The sequence below is a fragment of the Balaenoptera physalus genome (genome assembly GCF_965194825.1).
Source record: "Balaenoptera physalus genome assembly, chromosome: 20".
Taxonomy (NCBI): domain Eukaryota; kingdom Metazoa; phylum Chordata; class Mammalia; order Artiodactyla; family Balaenopteridae; genus Balaenoptera; species Balaenoptera physalus.
In genome coordinates this window covers 51,675,861-51,701,747 of record NC_138901.1, presented here as the reverse complement: position 1 = coordinate 51,701,747, position 25,887 = coordinate 51,675,861, and the positions used below count along the sequence as shown (strand labels likewise).

General features: G+C 55.2%; 1 protein-coding gene across 2 annotated transcripts in view; it reads left to right on the top strand.

Annotated features, from left to right (window-relative positions):
- Positions 1-24,938, top strand: part of RTN4RL1 (reticulon 4 receptor like 1) — a 71,993-nt gene extending 47,055 nt beyond the window's left edge. Inside the window, exon 2 of one of the 2 annotated variants that reach the window (XR_014257939.1) lies at positions 1,111-1,980. Coding sequence is in view for 1 of the 2 variants with exons in the window: in XM_082443545.1 (XP_082299671.1) it covers positions 21,758-23,079 (1,322 nt within the window). In the remaining variant the exon portion in view is untranslated. Of the gene's footprint in view, positions 1-1,110; positions 1,981-21,757 lie in introns of those variants that run through there. The other variant, XM_082443545.1, reaches the window with a different exon arrangement.
- The last annotated feature ends 949 nt before the right edge of the window (positions 24,939-25,887 follow it).

The window sequence follows — 25,887 nt, the reverse complement described above, 5'->3', positions numbered from 1 at the left end:
GCGGGGCGGTAGGGAGGAGATTTCAAGGGGAGCTTTGCCCCCAGGGGCAACTGAGTGAAGAGAGAGACTGGAAATGGTTGGGTTTGGGCCAAAGCAGGGAGTTTGTGCATGAGAAGTGGGTGGAATCCCAGGTGCAGGGGCCGGAAGGGAGAGGAAGTGGGCCGACTGCTCGGAGAGAGAGTTTTCAAGCGGTTCACCTCTGACTTGCCTCTGATGGGAGAAGAGAGGCGGTCGCTGCAGGGCGATTTGGGTTTCGCAGGTTTTGTTGTTCAATGGGAGAGACTTGAGCGAGTCTCTAGGCGGAGAGGGAGCAGTCGATAGTGGGGGCGTGGGGGTGGGGAAGTAGAGATGCGGGCGAGGGGGCACCCCAGGCAGGGAGGCAGCTGTCAGAAACCACGGCCTCGGGCAGAATCAGGCTGCATGTGGGGTTGCACCGGCCCACACGGTGTTTTATTTTTGGTTGAATTTGCTGCCAAACAATCGCATGTGAAAATCCTGATTCCCAGTCTCTGGGAAAATTGAATGACCTGATAACCCAAAGGCCCCCCCCTTCCCGCAGGGCAGCAGTGGCTGGAGCCTGGGCCTCTCCAGATGGGCCTGGCTTCCAAGGTGGCCACCTGTACATCCTACCTGTTCATCTCACCCGTCTGTGTTTCCTGTTTGGCCGCCCGTGTAGGCATTTGAATTGAAACCTTGGGGTGAGGAGAGGCGAGAAGGCAGGAGGCCTGATGTGGGAGGGTGCTGAGTAGGTGAGGGGTCAGGGTCAGAGGCCAAGGGTAGCGATCTGGGGAGACAGCGGATGGTTTGGAATGGCCACTGAGGAGAATGAGAGAGGAAGCTGTGAAGGCCGCATGGGATGATGCTGGCGCAGCTGCAGTTCTGGGATCAGCTAAGATTGTGAGCCAGGGACCTGCGGGTCCAACGTGCATCCCTGGGTGATGGAATAGGTGCTGGAGGGAGGGGAGGGCACGAAGGAGGCTTCTCTGTCCTCCAGGAGCCTCCACACCCATCTCAGTGTCCTTTGGATCTGTTAGTGGGTCTGGGTCATCCTCAAGACTCGGGGCCACACAGACAGGGCCCCAGAAGACAGCCTGCCCTCCTCTGTCCCAGGGATTCTCGCAGGCTGGGAGCACGCTGGGAAGCCCCACGTGGCACAGGAGGGACACAAGTCCAGGAGAGCCCTGCGTTGAGAAGTTGGAATGTTCCCGAGACTCCGGGTCAGAGCCATCTCCCATCCTCTGCAGCAAGCCTTCAGGAAGCACATTTCCCCTCCCCACAGCTGTCTTCCCTTTGAAGTCTCTTCTGTCCGCACCTCTGTGGCTGGTTCTCTCAGTCACCCAGGGTGGGGCTTGCTCTCGACAGGAGAGGGGCGTCTCATCCCGGAGCCTCCCCAGGTAACGGCTCTCAGCGCGCACCTCAAGATTAAAACATCCCGTCCGCGCCCTCTGCGGGAATGCTCTCATCTGCGTCTTATTGGGAATGGTGTGCGTTTGCACACGTGTCACTGTATCACATAGAGCCGGAATGTAATTAGGCGATGTTGGGGAAAATTCCGTCTCTCTCCTGGGAATACTGGAATAATGAGCCATCACAGAGGACCAAGGAGGCTGGCGGGGGCCCGCTGACCTGAGCCAAAGGCTCGGATCATTCATTAGCTCTGGAGGTGCTCCTGATTTGTTCCTCATCCCGGCTGCATAAACGAGCCGGCCCGATCCTGAGCAGGAAGCCGGAGCTTTCGTGGAGAGCCTGAAAGGGGGCTCTGAGCTTTGAAGCAGGAAAGCGAGCAAGTCTTCCCTCTCTGGGGTTGGGGAAAGACGGAAGCCACAGCCCTCCACGGTGGCATGTGGCCATTTGATAAACCAAGTCCAGGTGAGGGCGGAAAATCCTGGGGCGAAGGAGCCAGACTTTCTGGAGAGTGGGCTGCGTGAGTGGCTGGAGGAGCTAAAGGCAGGAAGGCCCACCGGGGCCCGGGGTTGGGCGGAGAGGGGCCCGGGGTCTTCACCAGGAGAGCCAACTGAGAGAGGCTCAGGAGGGGCAGGCAGACCCACTCCGGGTGCGCTCCCAGCCCACCCTCCTGCTCCACGTAAACGCGCTGGGTATCCCTGCTGAGGGCTCCTGAGGGGCATTGGCAAAGAGACAACAGTGAGACTGTGGTGGCCGCAGCCCCTCCTGCCCAGCAGTCCCACTAAGGCGCCCCCTTCTCCATCAGGCTCCGGCTTGTCCCCACGTGGCGCCACCCATGGCTCCCCATTACCTTACCCTCGGCCTCCTCCTACCACCCCACCCCCTCCCCGTTCCCAGGCGGGAACCTCCAATGGGCTTCTTCGGCCCCACTCCAGGCCTTCTTTCACCCACTGCCCAGACCCTTCTTCTGGTGGAACCTCATCGGTTTTTGGCACCAGAGCCCATGCCCTCCATGGGCACCTTGCTTTCTTTGCTCTCTCTCCTTACTCCTTTCTTCCATCTTCCTTTATTTCTCCTTCTTCTCTCTCTTTCCCCATCTCCTCTTCACCTTCTCAGGTCCACAGTATTGCAGGTTGGGATCTGCTATGCCATCTTTGCAGGGAGTTCTCTTTGCTCAGCTGTCTCCTGGGGCTCTCAGATTCCTGGGCACACCCTTGCCATGCCCCTACCCCACCCCGGGGCTATGGTGAGCCCGCTGCCCCATGAGAGCGTGGGTTACCCTAACGCAGCCACTGGGTCTGTCCTGCCTGCAGCTGCGTCCACGTGGTACTGGACAGATGCCCAACCTGTGCTGGAAAAAGGAGTGGGTGACAGCAGACCCTTCCCCTGCTTTCTGCTCTAGGCCACGGCCCTTCCTGGGGAGCCGTCTCCAGGGCGCATCCTTCTGTGGGGGAGTCACTGGGCTTCCAGCTGCTAATTTAGGGGAGCCCTTTGAGTGGGTGTCGGGACTAGTTTCCTTCAAGAAGCAGCACCTTCTGGAGGGCCCTGCTCTGGCCCTCTTCCTGTTGCCCCCCTCCCCAAAAGGCAAGAGTCCATGGGATCCAGGAGATGTGCCCACACGGAGCCCGTGCCCATCACTCAAGACTGGTTCTGTCCAGTAGAAACGTGGGCCACGTGTAATTTAAATTTTCTTGCAGCCACATTAAAAAAGTAAAAAGCAAAAGGTGAAATTCGTTTTTAAATGTTTTTATTAAACGCAATATATTAAAAATATTACCATTTCAACATGTAATCAGTTTAGCAAGCATTCTTTTTCATACTAAGTCTTTGAAATAGGCACTTTTCAAGGGTTCGGTGGCCACACGTGGGTAATAGCTACTGTACCGAACAACACAGCTCTAGACCACAGTCTAGGTATTTGAGATCTCAGAATCCTCTGCCCAAATGGCCCCAGCCTGCTTCCAGGGCCTCTTCCCCATTAAGACTTCTAAGGGCAGATTCCACCTAGAAGCTTGCGGAGCAGGAAGGGCCAGGATATAGGCTTGCCTCTGAGGAGGGGGTGAGTTCCACATGGACTGGTTTTTCTTCTTAGCTCAAAACCTGATCCTAGAGACAGGGGTAATGGGAGCTATGGGGCACCAAGGGACAGAAAAGGTTGGGCACAGCCCAGGGGCAGCAGGGGGGCCTTCGGGGTGGTGGGAGGTTGGGATCCGGCAGAGGCAGCCTGGACAGGCCCATCTGGCAGAGGGGAGAGAGGGTGGGAGCACCGCAGTCCACAGACAGGTTAATGGCTCCCGCCTTGCAAACAATTGAATTTGCCCTCCTGAGCCTCCTGGCTTTGGGGAAGGGCCTCTTCTCCTGGGAGCTCAGCTGGACTGCCAGAGCCACAGGGCCTGGGTCAGCTGGGCCTGATTCGATCAGGAGAAATGAAGGACATGGGGCCCACAGACAGCCCAGTGCCCAGAGCGGCCACTGGCTCAGCCCAGAAAGATAGGGCCGGGGAGGGCCCGTGTGGGGGGCCCAGGTCCATCCTAGCTCTGCCTCCATCCTGGGAGCCCCCCATCCTTGAAACACAGTTGACAAGTGTCTGTACTATACATCACCATCTCCTCCCACCTTCCCATGTCTCTGAAAGGTGGCTGAGGATGACTCACAATCAGAAAACTTGGAACCAGTCTGTTTTCCTCTGCATCTGCGCGGGTGTCCAGCACATGCTAGGTGGGGGGAGAAGAAACAAATGAAAAAGACTCCATTCTTTCTTTACTCTCAGTACTTTGCATCTTGTGTCAAACCCAACTCCCAGACATATATTGTGTCTCCTCTCTGTGGGAGGCTAGTGAAACAGTTAGGGGACAGGGACTTCCCTGGTGGCACAGTGGTTAAGACTCTGTGCTCCCAATGCAGGGGGCCCGGGTTTGATCCCTGGTCAGGGAACTAGATCCCACATGCATGCTGCAACTAAGAGTCCGCACGCCACAACTAAGGAGCCCACGCGCCGCAACTAAGACCCAGTGCAACCAACCAACCAACCAAACAAACAAACAGAAAAAACAGTTAGGGGGCAAATTGCAAACCAGAGGAGACATCATAAGACTCCAAATGGGACATGCTGTCTCATGGCTCCAGGCCTTTGACCATGCCGTTCCTTCCACCTGGATGCCCTCCCTCTTCCCCCTTGAAGGCCAGGGAAGATTCTACTCCCCCTTGGAGGCCCTCCCACTGTGACCCCTCCACTACCTGGCAGCACTGCTGGTTCCCACCCTCGTCCATGTCTCTATAAGCATCTTCGAGGCTCCATCACGGTGCTGATGGTGCACTTGTTAACTCAATATGCAAGTAATCATTGACTGCCTCCCAGGTGCCTGGCACTGTCCTGGGGGTCGGGACACCACAGGGAACAAGCAAACAAGGGGAAAGACAATGAACATGTAAACAAAAAATAAACAAGAGTGTTGAGTGCTAAGAGGGAAATAGAGTAGCGCACTTCTGCAATCAAGAGTGATTGGGGTGGGCAGCGGCATCTGCTTTAGACAAGGAGGTGATGCTGGAGCTGAGGCCTGAATGCTAACAGGGAGGTGGTCCTGCAAGGGCCTGGGGCAGAGCGGTTCATGCAGGAAGAGTCAGCGCTAAAACTCCAAGGCAAACATATTATATCATTACATTTGTATGAAACATCCAGGATAGGTGAATCCACAGAGATGGAAAGCAGATTACTGATTGCCAGGGGCTGGATCGGGGGGAGGCAGATGGGTGTGACTGCTAATGGGTACGGGGTTTCCCTTTGAGATGATGAAAATGTTCTAGAACTAGATAGTAGTGATGGTTGCACAACATTGTGAAGGTACAAAATGCCACTGAATTGTACACGTTAAAATGGCTCAAATTGGAAATTCCCTGGTGGTCCTGGTAGTTAGGACTCCATGCTTCCACTGTAGGGGGCATGGGTTCAATCCCTGGAACTAAGATCCCACATGCCACGTGGTGTGGCCCAAAAAAAACAAAAAACAAAACACCACCACCAACAACAACAAAAATAAAATGGCTCAAATGGTACATTTTATGTTCTGTGTATTTTCCCATAAAACCAAACAAAACAGCCAAGGCAAGAAGGAGCTTGCTGTGGTCTAGGAACAGAAAGGCCAGTGTGGGGAAAATGGTAGAGGATGGGGGAGGTGATGGGGGCCGGTCACGAGGATGTTACGGGTTGGTAAGAAGTTTGCATTTTATTCTAGTGCAATGGGGGAGCCACTGGAAGTTTTCGAGCAGGAAAGGAACAAGACAGCACTTACCATTTTTAAAGATCCTGTGGCTGTGTGGGCCGTGGGTGGTGATGGGACCGAAATAAAAGCAGGGAGATCAGATGGGGAAGCCACTGCTGTGGTCCAGAAGAGAGATGATGGTGGCCTGGGACACGGTGCGGGCCATGGGGATGGAGTGATGAGAACAGATTTAGGATTTATTTTGAAGGTAGAACCAACGGGACTTGACGGATTAAAGGGAAAGAGAATGAGGGAAAGGGAAGAATGGAGAATGCCATTTACATTTTCAACTTGAGCAACTAAGAGGATGGAGTTGGCGTTTTACTGAGATGAGGAAGCCTGTGTGGGGAACCCCTTTAGGGTACACAGAGTTTGAGCAGCTTATTAAATACTCACGAGGCAATGTCAGGTGGGCCGTTGGGTGGGCTGATCTGGAGTTCAGGACTGAGACAACCGTCTGATCTTCACCCCCGTGGAGACGGTATTTAAAACCTGGCCCTGGGTGACCCCGCCCCGGGGATTGGTATGGGCATGGAAGAGAGAAGATCCCAGGGCTGTGCCTGGAGAATCAGGCTATGTAGAGATCAAGCCAAGGAAGAGCCCCCAGCACAGCAGACCAAGAAAAGCAGCCAGTAAGGCAGGAGAAAGAAACAGCTGGTCCCTATCTCTGAAGTGAAGGAAGTGCTTCCAGGAGGGAGGGCCAACACTGTCCAGTGCTGCTAAGAGGATGAATAGATGAGGACAAAGGAGTTATCTTAGGATTTAGCGGTGTGATTAGAGGTCGGCCTCCCTGTGAGTCTGAGCGCCCAGCACATATTAGGTGCTTATTTAAAGGTTGGAGGACTTGAAATGAGCATGTTCTGCACTATGAGGCATAGATTGCCCAGAGCATAGGGGTTCGAGCTAGAAGCCAGGTATTTATCAAGGGGAAGTGGCTGAGGGGCCTGGGCCACCAGGGAGCCATTGTCGCAGGGAGGCTGGGGGAGGCCGGAGAGCCCAAGGAGCACAGGATTCCGGTTCGCCCACTGAAGAAGGCCTTCCTTCCACTTCTTCTCCCCTTTTCCTCTCAGGAGGTGATTCATATTTCAATATATTCCAGCTGAAAAAGGATCAGATTTTGAGCAGGTGGCAAGTCAGTACACGGAAATTTGATATATTTTGACTAATGCAGTTTGAAATTTGAAAACTGCAGACAATTTTATTCAGGATCCATTTTTATACCAACTCATTATTGGGGGAAAAGGCAAGATTTCAGGTTTCCGGGGGAGGATGGGTGAACCCAGGCCCGTCACCACTAAGCCCCACTATGTAGGTTTGACCTGGCCGGCCGGCCAGCATGCTGCCTACTGCCTGCCTCAGCCCCCTGGCGTTCTGGAAATGCTTTCTTTAGCTTCCCCTTTCAAGCATCCCCCTGGGGTTACTAGTCCAATTTAATCTGACCTTCAGCCCCACCTCTGTTGCACCAGCTCCAGCAAATCCCCGGGGCTGGCACTTAAGACAAGTTTTGTGATACAGACGATGGTATTACACAGAATTTCCCCTTCCTTCCCCATCTGCCTTGCCCATTTCCCCAGCCTCATGAGTCTGAAGCTCAAGGAGAGGAAATAAATAGTGAAGACAGGGGCAGGGGCTTCCCTGGTGGCGCAGTGGTTGAGAGTCTGCCTGCCAATGCAGGGGACACGGGTTCGAGCCCTGGTCTGGGAAGATCCCACATGCCGCGGAGCAACTAGGCCCGTGAGCCACAATTACTGAGCCTGCGCGTCTGGAGCCTGTGCTCCGCAACAAGAGAGGCCGCGATAGTGAGAGGCCCGCGCACCGCGATGAAGAGTGGCCCCCACTTGCCACAACTAGAGAAAGCCCTCGCACAGAAACGAAGACCCAACACAGCCATAAATAAATAAATAAATAAAAATTTAAAAAAAGAATAATAATGAAGACAGGGGCAGGGATGAAGTTATTGTTCAGGGAGCAAGGACACAGTTTGTGGGAGGTGGGGTATCTGCCTTTTGCGGTGGGGGAGGGTCCCTGAGGGGGCAGTGGCCTCAAAGGAGAGAGAGCTCTGCCCCCCATCACTGGATGCCAGATCCGTCTTGGTCTGGATCCTGGCTCCACCATCTCGGGTGAATCACTACACTTTGTTGAGCCTTATTTTTCTCAACTGTAAAATTGGGATATGAATACCTTCATAATAATTTGGGGAGAACATCCGATGAGTGTATGTGGATGCCCCCAGGATGGTACGTCTGGCACACAGGAGGGATTCAACACACGTTAATCTCCTTTGCTTCCCCACCCCAGAGGTCTCCTCTTCGTATGAGACACACAGCTTTTGTCTCTTGAGTAGCTCACAGCCTAGCTGGGAAGACAAACAAAGGAAAGTGTCAAGTCTCTGAAAGCCCCCAGGGGTGGTGACTTTCTGGGTGCAGAACTTAAGGCTCTATGGGTTAACCTTTCTGGTAGGTGACTTATCGTCATGTGTCAAGAGGACTTGGACAATGAATCTCTGATTAAGGGAAAGAGTGAAAAATTTGGATAAAGCTTTATGCATAAAGATGTTCATTCCAACATTATTCAGTTTTAATTTAACTGCTTCTTAAAAGAATCTATAGGTACATTCACATGGTAATAAATCGAAAGTTCCTGACAGGTATACAGGTGAAGTTCCCCTCACCCTAGTCCCTAAGTTTCCAGGAGAACCTCCCAGGAGGCAACTGATATTATCCGTTTTGCCATGATAATTTATAACAGTGAAAAATGAAAGACAATCTAAATGTTTCACAGATAAATAAATAATCTTCTCTCCATACACTAGGATACTCTGCAGTCTCTAAAAACCGTACCTGTTACCACACCATTCTTTCGTCACTTAACTGTGTGTTGCCTCTGGCCCCAGGCCCTCGGCACATGCTGTTCCCTCTGTCTGGAATCCCCAGCCATCCCACTGGAGTCCTTCTCAATCTTCAAACTCCCAGCCCTCTCACCCCCACCAACCAGGGGAGCCTCCACAGTTCTCCCGGCTACCTGGATCTCTCTCCCTGTACTCCTCCTTACAGGCTGTGCTTATATACGGATGTGGCCATCTGATGAGTGTCTGTTTCCCCATCAGACCGTATTCTCCTGGAGGATGGGGTCAGTCTGTCTGCTGGGCTCCCTGTGGCTGCCTTAGAGCAGAGCCTCACAGATGGCGGCACCTGGAGATCTGCTGAATGAATGAATAAGTTAAGTGGAAAAGGCAGGATACAGAGCTGCTTGTATAGCATGATCCCAATTTTATTGCTTTAAATAAAATTTTTATTTAAATTTTATATATCCCTACGTAAATGAAGGAAGTCTCATAAGAAGGTACAGCAAGGCACTGTGGATGGTTGTCAAGGGTAATGGGATTGTGGTGATTTTTCCTTTTTAGTTCTATGCTTTTCACATTTTCCACAATTAGCAAGTATTACTTTAAAATTAAAACAAATGATCAAGAGTGACTTTAAAGAAAAACCTTGCGGTGGAAAATAGGGTTTGGGGACACCGGGAAGGCCGTGCTACCTGGGCTAAAGCTCTCTGGATAAGGGTCAGAGGCTGGCATGTGCTGGTGGCTGGCCAGACTAGGGCCCCTGAAGAAAGTACGGGGCCCTACCAACAGAGAGGAGGAAGCAGTTCAAGGCCTGGGACCTGAGATTCTCAGCTAAACTTGGCAGGGTATTTTTTTTCTTTGTTTGATTGATTTTTGTTATTAAATAGTAAATGCAAGCATATATAAGGTAGAGCGAATATGCAAGTTAACATCTCTGAGGCTGCTGCTCAGTTTAACACACAGAACACCACAGACCCATCTGAAGCATTCCCTGCCGAGCGTCTTAAGTAGCCAGTCAAGACAGATTCTGCAAAAGGGTCAAGAGAGCAAGGTTTGTGAGGTGAGACCTGAAATGCCTGGTAAACTCACTTATCCTCTTCGGCATGACGTCCCTACCCTGGGGTCCTCCAGCTGCTAAAATTTACTGTATATTATATATTGTATATGTTTACCCACTATAAGCCATCTCAGCTAACTAAAGCACCTGGTTTCCTTGCTTTTGGCTAGAATTACATCAGCTAACTCATTCATTCATTCATTCACTCACCAGTTATGCACAGATAATCTCCAGGTACCAGGCACCAATTGGACACCCCAGTAGTTCCACACCTCTGGTGGTGAAGGCAGGTGACTTTGAGCGGGGAGTGCAGTGAGAGGGAAAGCACTGAGGAGAGTAAATGGTCTAACCCAGAAGGTAGGGTCTGGCCAATGTATTTCTACTCCCTGGGGGTGGGAAAAATAGAAGTTGGTCTGAAAGTACAAACTTTCAGCTATAAGATGAATAAAGTCTGAGGATCTAAAATGTAACATGACTAATAGAGTTGACGTGCTATGTTGTGTAATTAAAATTTTTAAGAGAGTAAACTTAAATGTTCTCATGAAATTACATATATCTGTTTTATATATAATTTATGTTTATATATAATACATATATAAACACACACATAATTATCATGATGTATGCTTCAAATATATTACAATTTTATTGGCCAGTTATGTCTCAATAAAGTTGAAAAAACCCCACAAAAACACAGAAGGTAGGGTCTGTGGAGGCTTCCTGGAGCAGGTCCTGTGTGAGCCACCGAGTCATGCGGTTACCAGGTACGTAAGGTACACTTGTTTGGTTGCAAGCTGGAGAAATCTAGTCTGGCTGACTAAAGCAGAAGAGGAACTCATTGGAAGGTATGTTAGTTAGGACACTTTGGCTGTAAGTAATTGAAAGCCCAACAAGAAGAGGATTTGTTATGTCATACACCAAGAAGTTTGCAGATCCCAGGATTGGTGGACTCATTGGTTCCACAAGGTCAGGATGGATCCAGGTTCTCTGCATCTTGGTGCTCCGTAGTCTTTGCCGAGCTGGCTTTGATCTTTAGGCTGGTCGGTCCCCTTAAGGTTGCATGCATTTCATCCTCACCCAACCACACTCAGAGGCAGGAAAAGAGAACACCCCTTCCTTCTGTTTCTTTCGAAGAGGAGGACAAATTTTCCCAGAAGTCTCTCAGCAGATTCTATTTGTGTCTTATTGGTCAGAATGGAGTCACATGCTCCTGTTTAAACCAATCACTGACAGTGGAGTAGAGGAATAAAGTCCCACTTCCTGGGCTGGGGAGGAGCCTGGCTCCTCTAGAGCATGTGGCTGCCTGAGAGCTGAAGAAAATTTGGATCCTGATAGCCAAGAAGAAGGGTGTTGGATGGACTTCTGCAGAAAGAAAATGGGACCCAAAGGAGAAGCTGAACAGCCCAGCTCTGGAGAGGGCAGGGACCAAGGTGGCCCTGGGGGTCTTAATGGAAAGAACTCCTGGGGCAGTGTCCTCAGGCCAGCCCCACCAGGGTGAGACGGCCGAACCACTCTGCTTCACGTTCAGGTTCAATTTCCTGAGGGAGAGTCTAATTGGCTGAGCCAGGGTTGATTGCCCTGCCTCCTAACTCACCTGCAATGAGGGAGGGGTGGTCCCCCCACCCCACCCCCAGGGAACTTAGGGTGCTGCTGCCACAAGAAGGCAGGGAGAGGGGAGTGAGTCAGGGAGAGTGGGAATCAGGGTAGCAGGGCCAGACCATGGGTGGGCTTGGGAGCCATGCTCAGCTGGAGGGACCTCACATGTGTGAGGATTCTTATTTGCAAGCAACAGACACCTGCCTTGACTAATTTAAATAAAAGGCAAATTTATTTAAAAGATACTGGGTCATTCACAGAATCTCCCAGAGGGTTGGGGACTCCACAGGCAGGAACAACGCCCCAAAAGAAGCAAAGACACCTCCAGCGGGCACCGCCAATGTTCCCGCCACAGTCCCTGCCCCCGTTGGCTCTGCCACTGCTGCCATCCTGGCAAGCATGGGTCCTGCTCGGGCCCCTGCTTATCTGCCTCACTAACTCCTAGCTCAGAAGTCTAGGGTAGCTGTGTCGAGGGGCAGAGCCCAAGCCCTGGGCCCTGCCGGAGCTACAAGGGAGGCTGGGAAAGTGAGGGACGGACCTTTTCAGCTTCCACAAGGAGGGAAGGGCTTATTTATATAAACTGGGAGATCTCCCAAGTACAGGAAGGGGGTTTAGCGGCTGGGTGATGGGAAGGAGTGACAGATGTCCACAACATACTATCCTGAAGGCATCTGGGGAGACTGTCAGCTCATGGAGGCCAGGAACTGGGTCTTTTGTCCCCAGAGCCCTCCTGACATGGTGCCTGGCCAGAGGAAAAGGGGTGGAGTAAATATTTACTGAGCTAATGTACTGTCAGCAGGGCAATGACATGAGCAGGCTTCATTGGAGGGGCCAGACAGCCCCAACTGTCCAGCTAGAGGCAAGGAGAACTTGGGCAGGGGCTGGGGCAGTGGGTGTGCAAACACCTTCTGTTTCATTGTCTCCACAGACCTCTCCTGTGACCGGGGTGGCTTGATTTCCTACCACACAGAGAGCCTGTTTCATTCTGTCTTCTTCCTCCTCAAACACCCACCCTCTTCCTTACCTTCGCCCTCAGCTGATGACCCCCACTTACCTCCTGGAGAAAATAGAAGCCCTCGGAGGCTAACTCATCGTCTCCTCTGCACATATCGTATTCCCTCCTGTTACAGCGCGGGAGGTGTTCCCTTGGAGCTCTGGATCTTTGTCTCTTTGGCCCTCTCACTCCTAATGCATCAGTTTTTCTCTCTCTTTCCTCCTGGATCATCCCCAGGAACATGCAAACAGATTCTAGTTTCTTCCGTCTTAAAAAACAAACAACCTCCCTGGACCCCACGCCCCTCCAGGTCCTGCCCAGTCTCTCTGCTCCCATCACAGCCGAGCTTCCCCCAATGAGGGGCCTCTGGTGCTCACAGATGTTGTTCCCTGAGTCCCCTGGGAGTATTGTTTCCTATCCCACTGATGACAGGCTGGGCCCTGTGAGTGACTTTGACCAGTGAAGCATGAGCTGAAGTGAGGTGCATCACTGGAAACGAAAGCCTCGAGAGCCAGTCACTGGGCACGACCTCTGTCCCCTCTGCCACGAGACCGGCAGTGTTCTGGGCGGAGGATGAGCTCTCCGCCTGGTCCCTGAGCGGAGCCTCAGCTGCCCCGCCTTAGCGAGAACCCAGTCTGTTGTTGTGAGCTGTGGAGACTCTGGGTCCCTTGTCCCATCAGCGTGCCCTAGCCTGTGCTGACTGCTACAGTGCTATCTCCCCTCCTCACCTCCCATCGACTCTTCATTCCACTCCAGCAAGCCTTCTGCCCCCACCTTTCTACCAGAAATGAACTTTCCAGCATCACCGATTACCTTCATGTTACCAAATCAACTGGACACTCCTCAATCCTCACGTAAACTCTCAGCCACTCTCGTCACAGCTGATTCCTCCTTCCTTCTGGAAACGCTCTTGGCTTTGGTCAAGCAACGCTTCTGGACTTTCCTCTGACCTCATCTCCCGTTCCTTCTCCTTTATGTGCCTTCAGAATCACTGTGTTGCCAGAGGCCTCAATCCTCTATCTTCTCTCTTTCTCTCTCTTTTTTTGGCCATGCCGCGTGTCACACAGAACTTCCTCTACCAGGGGTTGAACCTGGGCCCCCTGCATCGGAAACGTGGAGTCTTAACCACTGGACCCCCAGGGAAGTCCCGCCTCTATCTTCTTTCTTGACTCTCAGAGGTGACCTCATCCATTCCCACAGATTTAAATACCATCCCTATGCCAATGCCTCCCAAGTGTTCTTCTCACCTCGGGGCTCCAGTTTTGTACATCCAGCTTCCAACTAGTCATCTCTATAAGGCTTAGGACTTTGTACATCCTAAGCGGAGATCTTGTTGGCCCCTATACCTGTTTCCCTAGGCTCCTCCCATCTTACTGTACCCTTATCCTCTGTACCCACCCCGTCTCCCTCACGCTGGTCCATCTGTATGTCCTGTCAATTCTACATCCCAGATGTTTCTCAATCTGTCCACTGCTCTCTGTCTCCATGGCTCCTACCCCTTCTGGACCACCCACATCTCTCATGGATGACAGCCATAGGCCTCCCTGCCTCCCTTCTTGCTCCCACAAATCCATGCTCCAAAAGCAGTGCCCCCAAATTTGATCAAGTTTCTCCTACTTCAGGCTCTTCATTGGCTTCCTGCCAGACACAGCATCAGATCCAAACTCTTTTTTTTGTTGTTTGGCCGTGCCACATGGCATGTGGGATCTTAGTTCCCCAACCAGGGATCGAACCCGCGCCTGCAGTGGAAGTGCGGAGCCCTAACCACTGGACCGCCAGGGAATTCCCAGATCCAGCCTCTTGACTGAGGCTTTTAAAGCCCTGCAAGGCCTGCCTCCTGCCTTTCTGACCACATCTCATGCCCCTCTCCCTCATCCGCACCCAGTCAGTCCTGCCCCAGGGCCTTTGCACCTTCTGTTCCCACTGCCTGGAAAGCTGTTCCTCAGCTCCTTCTTAATCTTCAGGTTTCAACTCAAGTGTCACTGCTCAGAGAGGCCCTCCATTCATCTCACTCTTAACCCCCTCCTGTGTCCCCAGTGCCCACCACCCTGTGTCAGTTTGGGCTTGTGTGGTTGTTAAAATCGTCTCCCCCTAGAATGTAGGCTCCATGAGGGAAGGAGCCATGTCCCTTACTGTTGTAGCACCAAACACAGAGCTGTTTCTCACGTGAATGAAAGAACTGGGGGACAGATTCAGAACGGGGATGATCGATACCCCGGATGTGAGCTCTGAAGGCATTTCACGGACAGCATGGAAGGGGCAGCTGTTCCAGGGACTCGGAACAAGGGCTCCTGGTGGAGAGTGCCTCACCTGCTTCTCAAGGCTGGGTCCCGTCTTCTGTTTTGTGTCACCCGATGCCAGGGCCTTCAGGGATTGGTAGAGCACTGTCCACCACTCCCTCTCCCTCACAGCCCCCTCAGGGACTCCCTAAGCAGGCATCTCAATAGACACTTGCCCCTGAGGACTGCCCCACCCCCACAGAGGTTCCCAGCCCCACTGATTACACCGTAGATACCACTTGGGTGTCAGTGGGCCTGTCTGGTTGCAGGTGGGCCCACAGGTTTCTGGGGTTTGAGGGGAGGGACAGTTGGTTCCCCAGGGAGGAGGCAGAGCCCAGAACCTTCTCAAAAGCTCCGGGAAGGTCTGGCTCTCAGAGGCCCTCGCCCTCAGCCTTGGAGTCTGGGCTGCCACAGTCCAGGTTTTGGGGCCCCCAAACTGAGAAGCAAATTTGAGTAACAGTGGACACATGTTATGAGCCCCAGGGGAGCTTCACGAGGTGAAGGTAGAGCTCACATGCCCTGGGCTTTGTGCAGAGAGATGGCAGCTCCAGGTGTGGGAGGATGGACTGGGAGAGAGGGCCAAGCACAGGGGTCAAGACCCCGTTCCCACGTGCTAAGCCCTGGGACAGCCAAGGCCCGGCAGGGAACATGAACTTGAGCTTGAGCTCTGACTCGGTATCTGATCTATCAGGTCCCTCTGCCAAGCCTCTGGGGTCTGGGAGCACCAGGGTGGGTGGGGCGAAAGCCAGGGTCCACGGGGGAGGGAGTGCAGCGGCTCCCTTTGATGCAGTAGCTGTAAAGCAATCATCAGCCTTGGAAGCACCTCCCCTGCAGCTGAACCTGGTACAGCCTCACTGAGTGCTGCCGACACCCAAGAAGGCAGATGTTCTGACTCCTAGTTCCCGGACTAAGAAACTGAGGCTGTGGAGCTTTAGTGACCTGCCTGAGCTTGTCCAGCTGATACGTGCTCCCACTGAGGCTGGTCCCAGGCCCAGGCAGTTCATGGATACACAGCTGCCTGTGCCGGCCTCTGGTGTCCCCCCACCTCCCCTGCCCATGCAGGGACCCCCGAAGCGAGGAGGTAGTAGACACGGGTAGGCAAAGGATATGGGAGCCCAAGTTTGCTCCAACAAGGCCCCCTGAGAGCTCGGCAGCCCAATTAGCACGGCGTTCCCGGCCAGGCCTGCTCGGGGGACTAGCCGCAGCAGATGAAAGCTGAAAGGTTATTCCAACAAGGGGCCGCCCACTTCCCAGCTGAGACTGATCCTGGTGTGCTGGAGGGGCTTGGAGTGGCTACATAATTCAGCATGTCAGGAGGAGAGCAGGAGCTATAGGCAAAGCCAGAGTGGGCGCTGAGATAAGACGGGGATGTCAAGGACGGGTGTGCCTCTCCTCGGAAGAGGGCCCTGACCCCTCTCCAGGGTGGAGTTCGGGATGCTCAAGATGAAAGCATTGGGTGGCCAGCCCCCATGATGGTCTCCAGACACAAGTGTGTGCTGACATATGCACATGCATGTATTCAGATACGTGCACATGGCCATGTACACACACATAGATAAACACACACGTAGATGTGCACAGATCCACATACACACACACAGGCTCTGTCTAGGGCCCCGGCTGCAGGCACAGGGCCTGAGCTGTGGGTGTCTGGAGAACACCCACGCTTCATGCCTGCCTGTTTATTCCCTCCCCATCCTGTGGCCAGAGGTTTTGGGGGGGGTAGGGCACAGTCCTGGTCCCCAGGTAGGATGACAAACATTTGTTTGGGGCTTTCAGATATTAGCACTGAAAATCCTGTGTCCTGGGAACCCCACGAGTCTCAGGCAAACCTGCTCTGGTCACCTGCCCCAGGCCTCAGGCAGGCCTGGTGTGTATCTTCCCTCCCAGAGCCCTCACCACCTGTCACCTCTCTGCTGGCCAAGGGTCCCTTGGGAGAGAGCCAAGGCTGAGTCTCTACTGTCACCCTGGAGGCCTCTGTACTAATAAGAACCATTATGTTTATTGAGCAACTACTATGAGCCAGGCTCTGGGCCTAGGGTTTTCTTCTTGAGCATCTACTGTATGCCAGGCACTGTTCTAGGCCCTGGGGGTACAGCAGGGAACACACCAGACAAAATCATCGTCCTCATGGAGCTGCCCACTCAGTGAAGGGAGACAGAAAATGAACAAGATAAATAAATAAATGAGGTGAATTTATTAGGAGAGAATGAATGTTATGGGGAAAAGTAAAACAAGGAAGAAGCCATTTAAAATAGGTTGCTGGGGAGAATTCCCTAGCGGTCCAGTGGTTAGGACTCCGCGCTTCCACTGCTGAGGACTCGGGTTCAATCCCTGATCAGGGAACTAAGATCCCACAAGCCGAGCGGCATGGCCAAAATAATAATAAAAATAAAATAAAATAGGCTGCTGGGGAAGGCCTCACTGAGAAGGTGACATGAGGAGGGACCTGAATGGTGAGGTGCCCTGCAGGTATCCTGAGAAGTGCTCCGGGCAAGAGGGGACAGCACACACATACGCTGAAGCAGGACACGCCCAGCACTGAGAGGACCAGAGGAGGAGGAAAGCCCAGCTCTGCCCTGGCTGGCGTCCTTGTCTCCGGGAAGTGGCCTGTGCTTGGGTGTGGCACGAAGGGACCGTGCTGAGTGGCCTGAGGCGCCAGTCGCTCTGTGAGCACAGCTGGCCTGGCCTGAGGCTGTCATCCAGCCAGCAGTCATCCCGTTAGCTTAGAGAGGAGCATCTGGCAAGGCTGGCGCAGCAGGTGGGCCGGGAGCCGAGCCCAGGGCAGGGGGAGGGCAGGCTGCAGAGGCAGAAGGATTGACCACATGGCTGACCAGTCTCCAAGCCTCAGAGAGCCCCACGGAGCTGCCCGGGGGCTCCTGGGGATGCCAACCCATTGGGCTGTCCCTGCACAGGCGTAGGGAGGGGCAGGCACCAGACTCAGGTCAGGGTGAGGCCCAAGACCTTGGGTCCAGGGCGGACAGACCAGCCCTCAGATGAGGCTGCCCCACCTGCCCTGCTCACCAGCTGTGTGGCCTTGGTCGGCCACTCCCCTCTGTGACTCATTTCCTCCTCTGTGAAATGGTGCGGCACCCGTGGGGTGTCATGAGGATCCCATGTAAAGAACCTGGTACTCAGGGCTGGGTCCTGTTTGGTTAGCTCCCTTCCTGCTTCCGGGGGCGGGGAAGCTACAGGACCCCTGCCACGCTGGCCATCTGGCCTGGGACAGGAGCAGGGGCCCTGTCAGTGCTGGTCCCAGTAGGGAGCTGTCTGGCCTCCCCAGCCCTGGGTGCCCCTCACCCAGCCGAGCTGTAGTTACAGCATCTTAGGGAGCTCTGATTACTTAGAGGGTGAGAGAGGGCCTGCCACCTGCTTCCCCACCTCAGTACCTTTGCACATGCTGTGCCCTCTGCCTGGAATGCCCTTTCCACCCATCCCACCAGGTCCAGCCCCTATCTTACGAATGGGCTGCTGAGTGGACTGGGTGAGGGGCCCGCCCATGCACAGGCTACTCACCCCGGCCCCCACAGGTCCCTGCTCAGCAGATGAGGGGTTTGGGGATTTGTAGGAAGGAGGACATGAAAACAGTACCGGCTCTCTTTTCCTGCACATCCTTTGTGCTGGCAGGGGAGCAAGAGGACTTTGTGGAGGAGGTGGCACAAGACAGCAGGTGCCTCCCCCATGCACATGCCTAGATGCCTGCTCTGGGCCTGGCACCTGCTGGACTGCCTGGTATTGAGACCCCCCATCTGTTAGTCCATGAGGACCTGCCAAGTTCATCCCAGGCCCCTCCCCACCCCGGCACTCAGGATACTCCAGGACTCTGGCAGCAAGTGTTGAATGGAGGAGGGAATGAATGAGGCTGCAGAGATGTGTGTGAGCTCATGTGTGGGAGGCCAGGAGGTCTGGGAGCAGCTGAGCAGTCAGGTGGATGCCCCTGGAGGAGTGGGGGGAGCAGGGGGAGGAGGGGGCGGCGGAAGAGAACCTGAGGAAGTCCAGAGTTTGAGTCCCCGCCTTGCTTTCTTCAGCCCCGTCAGGCAGAGCGACCCCCTTGCGCCCCCCCAGGAGGGGGGCAAGGAGGCTGATGAGAGGAAGTGCAAGGCTCCTCCGTGGAGACTTTGATTCCTGCTAACCTGCGATCTTAAAATGCACAGCAAAGGCACCGATGTCATTGTCAGTACATTAATCAGCAATCAGCGGGTCGGGGCTCCCATGGGCAACACAGAGGGGGCGCAGGGGGCAGAGGAGGAGCCGTGGCGATGCAGTGCAGAGCCTGCCTGGGAAGAAACGGGCAGGGTGGTGATCCATGGCCAGGGCACCCGCGGGCTCAGGCAGGGGTGCCACAGGCAGGTGGGATTGGCTGGGAGAGCTGGTCCAGGGCCGGCCTTGAAAATGGGACCAGCTTCCAGGGTGGAGAAGCAGACTCAGGTGAGACCCACCCCAGTGCCCAGCGGGAGGGGGCAGGGGTACCTGCAAGGGCGGTTTCCCTGGCCCAGGTTCCCTGGCATCTGGACGGTACTGGAGGATGGAGAGCAGCTCTAAGCATCGGCTGGGGTCCCTGCCTTCTCCTGGGCCCCTCTCAGAGGAGCAACAGCACAGTGGCTCCTGCCCTGGGTGCCGCCTTTACACCACCCGCCCCCCACCCCGATATCTGACCCCTCCCACCTGCCAAAGTGTGTTCATACGCCAGCTGCTAAGCCCACGCCTAGATTTTTGTACAGTTGGCTCTTTTACCCAAACCATGGTCTTCGCCTGTTTTCCCCTGTGCCCCAGCACCCCTGGGGGCACCTGCCTGAGGGAGGGGTGTGGCTCTTTGTGGAGCCCCCCCGCCCCGCCCCGCCTCTCTGGGGACCACTTCAGAGAAGCCCCTCCCCGGGGCCTTGCAGAGACGAGCCACAGCTGCAGGCAGGCGGGCTGTCTGCCCCACCCCAGGTCAGGCGGCAGGAAAACTCCCCCAGCCCCCACCAGGCAGGATAGTTCTGAGGATCACAGGAGTCTGCGCAGAAGCACTCTGTAAACTACAAGCCGCACAAGTGTCGGCGGTATTAGCGCTGAGCCTGCCAGGCTCCTGCTGCTCCCACCGTGAGCGGCTCTCCCTGCCTGACTTAAGGGAAGGAAATGCCTTGTCTTTGCAGGACCCCAGGGGGTGGGGTCTGCTGTGGCCCTGTGGTTCCCACGAATGGCCCCAGCCCTGTCCCCGTCAGCACAGTGAGCCCCCTGAACACCTTGAGCTAGGAGGGGCACCCTGGGCTCCCTCAGAGTGGCAGGGTGGGGGCACCTCCCTGGGGGCAGCCTGGGCAGGGCTGGGTGAGCAGAGAGGGAGGGGCAGGCTCTGAACGGGCAGGCGCTGTGGGCTGGGCCCTCCTCTCAGCCTGGGTGCTGGAGGCTCAAGGCAGTGGGCAGGTTCCCCGAGAGTCAGCTGGGGTTTGGGGCCCAGGCTCCTAGAGGCTGCTCACCGTCCTGTCTCCTCCTGCGGGGCCGGGGCCCCCTGGCCAGACCTAGGAGAGCAGTGGCGGACTGGAGGTCAGACTCCACGCGGGGAGCGCTGGCATAGCGATCTTCTCCTCCTCTTGTTACAGAGGGGGAAACTGAGGCTGAGGAGGCCCCCCGCCCGGGGCCTGGCCTGCAGACTGTCTGATGGTTTCAGTGACTGAAGCAGGGCAGGGGCCACACAGAGCATGGCCCAGCCCAGAAAGGGACCTCACAGCTGCTCTGTCACCGCCACCACCGCCCAGGTCATAACTGCTCTGAAATTGCAACCAAACACAGTTATACAAAACCCGAATCATGTGCGATGATTTTTATGTGTTGGAAAGGTTCTGTCAAAGCCAGGTGATTACAGGGGGACGGGAAGCAGCTGCTACTCTCTCGGAGCCCATAACTCCCAACAGCTGGGAGCTGTCACTTTTTTATGATGCCGTTTCTGTGAGGAAAGAGGGAGTGGCAGTCGTGGTGAGGTCCACCTGAGCCCAGGCAGACGGCTGGAGTGGCGGCCGGCCTGAGGCTGGGAGCGGGGCTGGCCCGAGAGTGGCCAGGAGGGCTGGTTCTCTCGTTCAACAAGCCCTGGGCACAGCTGGCAGCAGGAAGAATCAGCCGAACTGCCTCAGGCCCTCGGCTCTCCCCAGAGGCCTGGCTGGCCAAGCTAGAAGGGAAGGATCGGGAGGCCAACCCGGGCAGAGACGAGATGGCTGCCCGGCCCTGCAGGGTGGGGGTCTACAGGCCTGGAGCCCGTCCCCCCAACACTGGCATACCTGCCAGGCTGCCTGGGGCAGCTGCGACCCTAGAAAAAGGCAGGTCATGATGATCATCCGTAATGAGGCTGCTCTGATAATGAGCACGGGGCTATTATCCGACCACAGGCTGGACACATCGAAAATAAATTATTTTAAGGATCCATTAACAAATGCCTAATTAATGCCCAATTAGAGGGAAGCTACAGAGGAAATGCTCGGGACAATAGCTAGGCAGGGCCTGATTTGCAGCCACAGCCTGGAATCTCCAGCAAGGCAGGGAGAGGGGAGGGGCCAGAAGGCAGACCCCAGTGGGGGGCAGCCTCATTCTGGCTGCTCCTTGGACCCCAGAACCATCAGCCCTGGTGCCTCCCCCAGTCCGTCACACACACACACACACACACACACACACACACACACACATGTGCTTTGTGAGGGACAACTATTACTATTTAGAAATGAAGAAACTGAGGCACAGGGGGTGGTGCAAACATGAGGACATGGAAGGCACTGTAAATGAGAAATCCTTCAAGATAAACTTTGGTGTCATGCATGCATGCTTTGTTATTGGGAATAATTTAAATAAAAAGACTCTTCAGGAGTCCATATGAATATTTACTTTGTTAGAACAGGACTTTGCACCACTATCTGTTCAGGCAGATCAAAGCAAGTAAGTGGCAGAGCTGGGACGGGAACCCGAAGCTAGCTGCTGTGTCCATGGGTTGTGACCCCAATCCTACCAGGGCTGACAGAGCCTAAGGGGGCGGGGCTCAGAAGCTATGGGCGGGGCTAGGGGTTTGCTGGGTGGGGCTAAGGAAGTATGCCGGGTGCCGGGGGATCAGAGCCTCTACCCCAACCCATCTCATAGCCCAGGCTGGGATAGAACCCCCAGTAGAGGTGGGGCACCAGGGCGTGGGGAGCCATCAAGAGCCAGGACCTCGGGGGGCTATGACCCCAGACCGCTGAGTGCAGCAAAGACGAGGACAGAGCCCCAGCGGCCAAGGAGGGTCACGTGCCCGTCGAGCCCGGCACCCACAGTGTCTCCCACCTCCCGGGCAGCCCCTGACCTGGCTGTGCTCTCTCTCCCCGCCAGGGTGCTGTGTGGAACTGCTGCTGCTGCTGCTGGCCGGGGAGCTGCCCCTGGGCGGCGGCTGCCCGGGGGACTGCGTGTGCTACCCCGCACCCATGACGGTCAGCTGCCAGGCGCACAACTTCGCCGCCATCCCCGAGGGCATCCCGGAGGACAGCGAGCGCATCTTCCTGCAGAACAACCGCATCACCCTCCTCCAGCAGGGCCACTTCAGCCCCTCCATGGTCACCCTGTGGATCTACTCCAACAACATCACCTTCATCGACCCCAACACCTTCCAGGGCTTCGTGCACCTGGAGGAGCTGGACCTCGGCGACAACCGGCAGCTGCGGACGCTGGCGCCCGAGACCTTCCAGGGCCTGGTGAAGCTCCATGCCCTCTACCTCTATAAGTGTGGGCTCAGTGCCCTGCCGGCCGGCATCTTTGGCGGCCTGCACAGCCTGCAGTACCTCTACCTGCAGGACAACCACATCGAGTACCTCCAGGACGACATCTTTGTGGACCTGGTCAACCTCAGCCACCTGTTTCTCCACGGCAACAAGCTGTGGAGCCTAGGCCAGGACACCTTCCGGGGCCTGGTGAACCTGGACCGGCTGCTGCTGCACGAGAACCAGCTGCAGTGGGTCCATCACAAGGCTTTCCACGACCTCCGCAGGCTGACCACCCTCTTCCTCTTCAACAACAGTCTCTCTGAGTTGCCGGGCGACTGCCTGGCACCCCTGGGGGCCCTGGAGTTCCTCCGCCTCAACGGGAACGCCTGGGACTGTGGCTGCCGGGCGCGCTCCCTGTGGGAATGGCTGCAAAGGTTCCGTGGCTCCAGCTCCGCTGTCCCTTGCGTGTCCCCCGAGCCTCTGCATGGCCAGGACCTGAAGCTGCTGAGGGCCGAGGACTTCCGGAACTGCACGGGGCCGGCGTCCCCGCACCAGATCAAGTCGCACACGCTCACCACCACCGACAGGGCCGCCCGCAAGGAACACCACCCACCCCGTGGCCCCGCCAGGGACAAGGGCCACCCGCACGGCCATCTGCCCGGCTCTCGGTCAGGCTCCAAGAAGCCGGGCAAGAACTGCACCAGCCGCAGGAATCGCAACCAGGTCTCGAAGGCGGGCGCCGGGAAGCAGGCCCACGAGCTGCAGGACTATGCCCCTGACTACCAGCACAAGTTCAGCTTTGACATGCCCACGGCACGGCCCAAGAGGAAGGGCAAGTGTGCCCGCAGGACCCCCATCCGTGCCCCCAGCGGGGTGCAGCAGGCCTCCTCGGGCAGTTCCCTGAGGGCCTCGCTCCTGGCCTGGATACTGGGGCTGGTGGTCACTCTTCGCTGAGGACGCAGGGCACCAGCACCCAGCACTGCCACGTGTCCACCAAGGAACGGGATTTCTTTTCTCTTTTTACAAGTGGAGGATCTGCTGGGTTTCAGGCAAAGGCTGGGAGAGGCTTCAGCTGCTGTCTGGGCCCTGCCCGGTGGATGATAAACCCGAAGTGTACAGCCCCAAGCGGGAGGGGATTAGTTCATCCCACGCAGCTGTGCCAGCCAGCCCCCGGCCCAGCACCTATGGACAGCAGCCACCCAGCACGGCAGTTACAGCCGCAGAGCGAATCCTTCATTAGCAACGATGGGACAGTGCCCCACGGGAGCTGGGCTCTGTGGAATCCTGGTCATTTGGAGAGGTCTGAAGGGCCCCTGCCGCTTCCGGAGGAAGCAGGACTCAGAGAACAGACAAGGGTCACCAAAGAAGCTGGGTCCACCAGCTATCTGGGAGCACATGAGCAGGTGGCATTTTGGCTCTTGCCTGAGGCCACTTAGTCACCCTGCCCTGAATCCAACCATGTGCCACCTTCAGTCCCTCCCTCGGGGGTAACGCCTCTCATTCCTGATGTCTCAGGCAACCCTGGCAGACCCAGGCCCAACTGCTGGCTCCAAGAACCAATTACCAAAGGAAAGATCATCAGAGGCTGAAATTTAGAACTTTATCGTGTGCAATGAGGTTCTCACAGGAGGTGCAGTTTTATAACTATGTCCACTTATATATATATATATATATATATATATATATATATATATATATATATATATACACATACACACACACACACACACCCTCTACGTATATATATATACACACAAATGCACAGGTCCTCGCCCTACTCCCTTACCAAACTGTACGTCTTATCATGTTTATAAACTGTACGGAAAACTATATCTGCTGAACTAAGGATTGTATTGGTGATTTCTAGCAAGAAAGGAGTTCTAGGATTTTTGTCTAGAATTGCAACCTGGCAACAGTAGTCCCCATGTAACCTGGGCTTGCCAGGGCCTGGGGCAAAGGGGCAGTGGGTGGGGGTGGGGGTTGGTCAGGGAGAAGGGGAGGCAGCAAGAATCACTTCAGGGGACCAATATTCTTAGATACTTGGAGCATCACCCTGTTTTTATATGCAGCACAAGCCTGTCTGCCACCCCGGAGCACCCAATCACTCCCAACATAGCAGCTGTTGGCATCAGGGTGAGAAGCCAGAAGCAGCTTGTTGGACATCAGGGGGCTAGGCCCTGGGGACGGGCTGGAAGGAGAATGGGAAGGAAGGGGTTTTGGGTTTCTTAGGCCGGCGGGCGAGGCAGTATCCACAGTGTTAGTCCAACAGGCTGGGCAGTGTTGTCAGCCTAGTGTTCTGCCAGCGACAGTCTGGACGGGTCAGGGATGCTCTGGGCATGAGCCCAGGCCTCCAGCGCGGCTCAGCTGCTGAATTTTTCCTTGAGGCTCTTTGACGGGCATCCCAGCAAGGGTCCTGTGTAGGGTGGCAGGAGGGAAAGCATCAGGTGGCCTTAGCAGAAGGGGAACAAAGAGGGCATTTCAAGAACCATCTCAGGCACTTCTGCATTACGGAGGCCCCGTCCCTCCTGGACCCTCTGAAGTTGCCCCGGGGAGGGGCAGAGGTCAGGGGGTGGCCAGACTCAGGGGCCAGGAGGGGGGACGTGCAGGGAATGGAGCACGCAAGCTCACACAGGGGAGAGGAGCTCAAGTCAAGGTCAGCCATGCTGCCGGCTGGTGTCTGAGCGGGCATAATCTTTTTTGGCTTTGCACAAACCCAAATTCCCCACCAGAGAGGATGTGTGTCGGGAGCAAGAAACATTGAATCCAATTAAGAGAGAAAAATAATAATAAAAAAAAATTCTCTTGGACAAGAACCCTGTTTCTCATTTCCCAACCCCGAATTCCTGAAGGCGTGGCAGATCCTGGGCTTTTATGGGGTGGGCAAGCCTGGCTGGGTGCAGCTCTGAGGACGCAAGCGCGTTTGTTGGTGGGAGGAGCTGTTTGGAGCAGGGGCACGCTGACTCACTGGGACCCGTGTGTGCGCGCAAACACACACACACACACATTCTCGGTCCCATGGTCCTTCCCTCACCGGCACAGGACGTGACTCATCCCACGCTCTGGCTGCGCTGGGTCGGCACCATCTCTGTGGCCGTCTCCGGAGCAGTCTGGCCCTGGATCATTCCCAGCCTGTTCCCAAGAGCTTCACAGCAGCAGCTGAGCTATTGATTCTTAAGGGGGCTCGGGGGCGGCCGGAAGGGACCTGCCAGTTCCTAGGGCCCAGAGGGGATTCCAGGAAGCTGGGGCCCGACCCATGTAGCAGTGGACGTGGATGGGGTCTGGAGGCTACACCCGCCTCTCTGGCTTTGGAGACAGGAGAGAGTTCCCCAGGTAGAGGAAAGAGGCTGTGTTTCCAGGCCTGGACAAAGCCTCCTCAGTACAAGGCTGGAAATGTACACTAAAGGGAGTCCCGTGACGGCGGAACAAATTGTCTTTGGCCTGCGTTTGCTCCCAGTGGTCTGCCTGTTCTTACCCAGGCCGGTGCCAGGGCCTAGCTGTCCCTTTAGAGCCCGAGGATGTTGTTATGTTGTTGATTTCATTTCCAACTTTAGACAGCACAGCCCTCAGCAGGAAAATCAAGAGTCCAAGCACTTTATTAAATTAAAAAAAAAAAAAGACTTAGAAAGTCCTGTAATGTGGAAGTGAAATGTCAGTACGAGAAACACTAATGTTTGATAAATGATCCGCTTCTGTCAAGCGCAGCACAGTCTCTGGTTGCCGACTGTTATTAGAGGCAAGGCAGAAGGGCCCAGACTCCAGGTG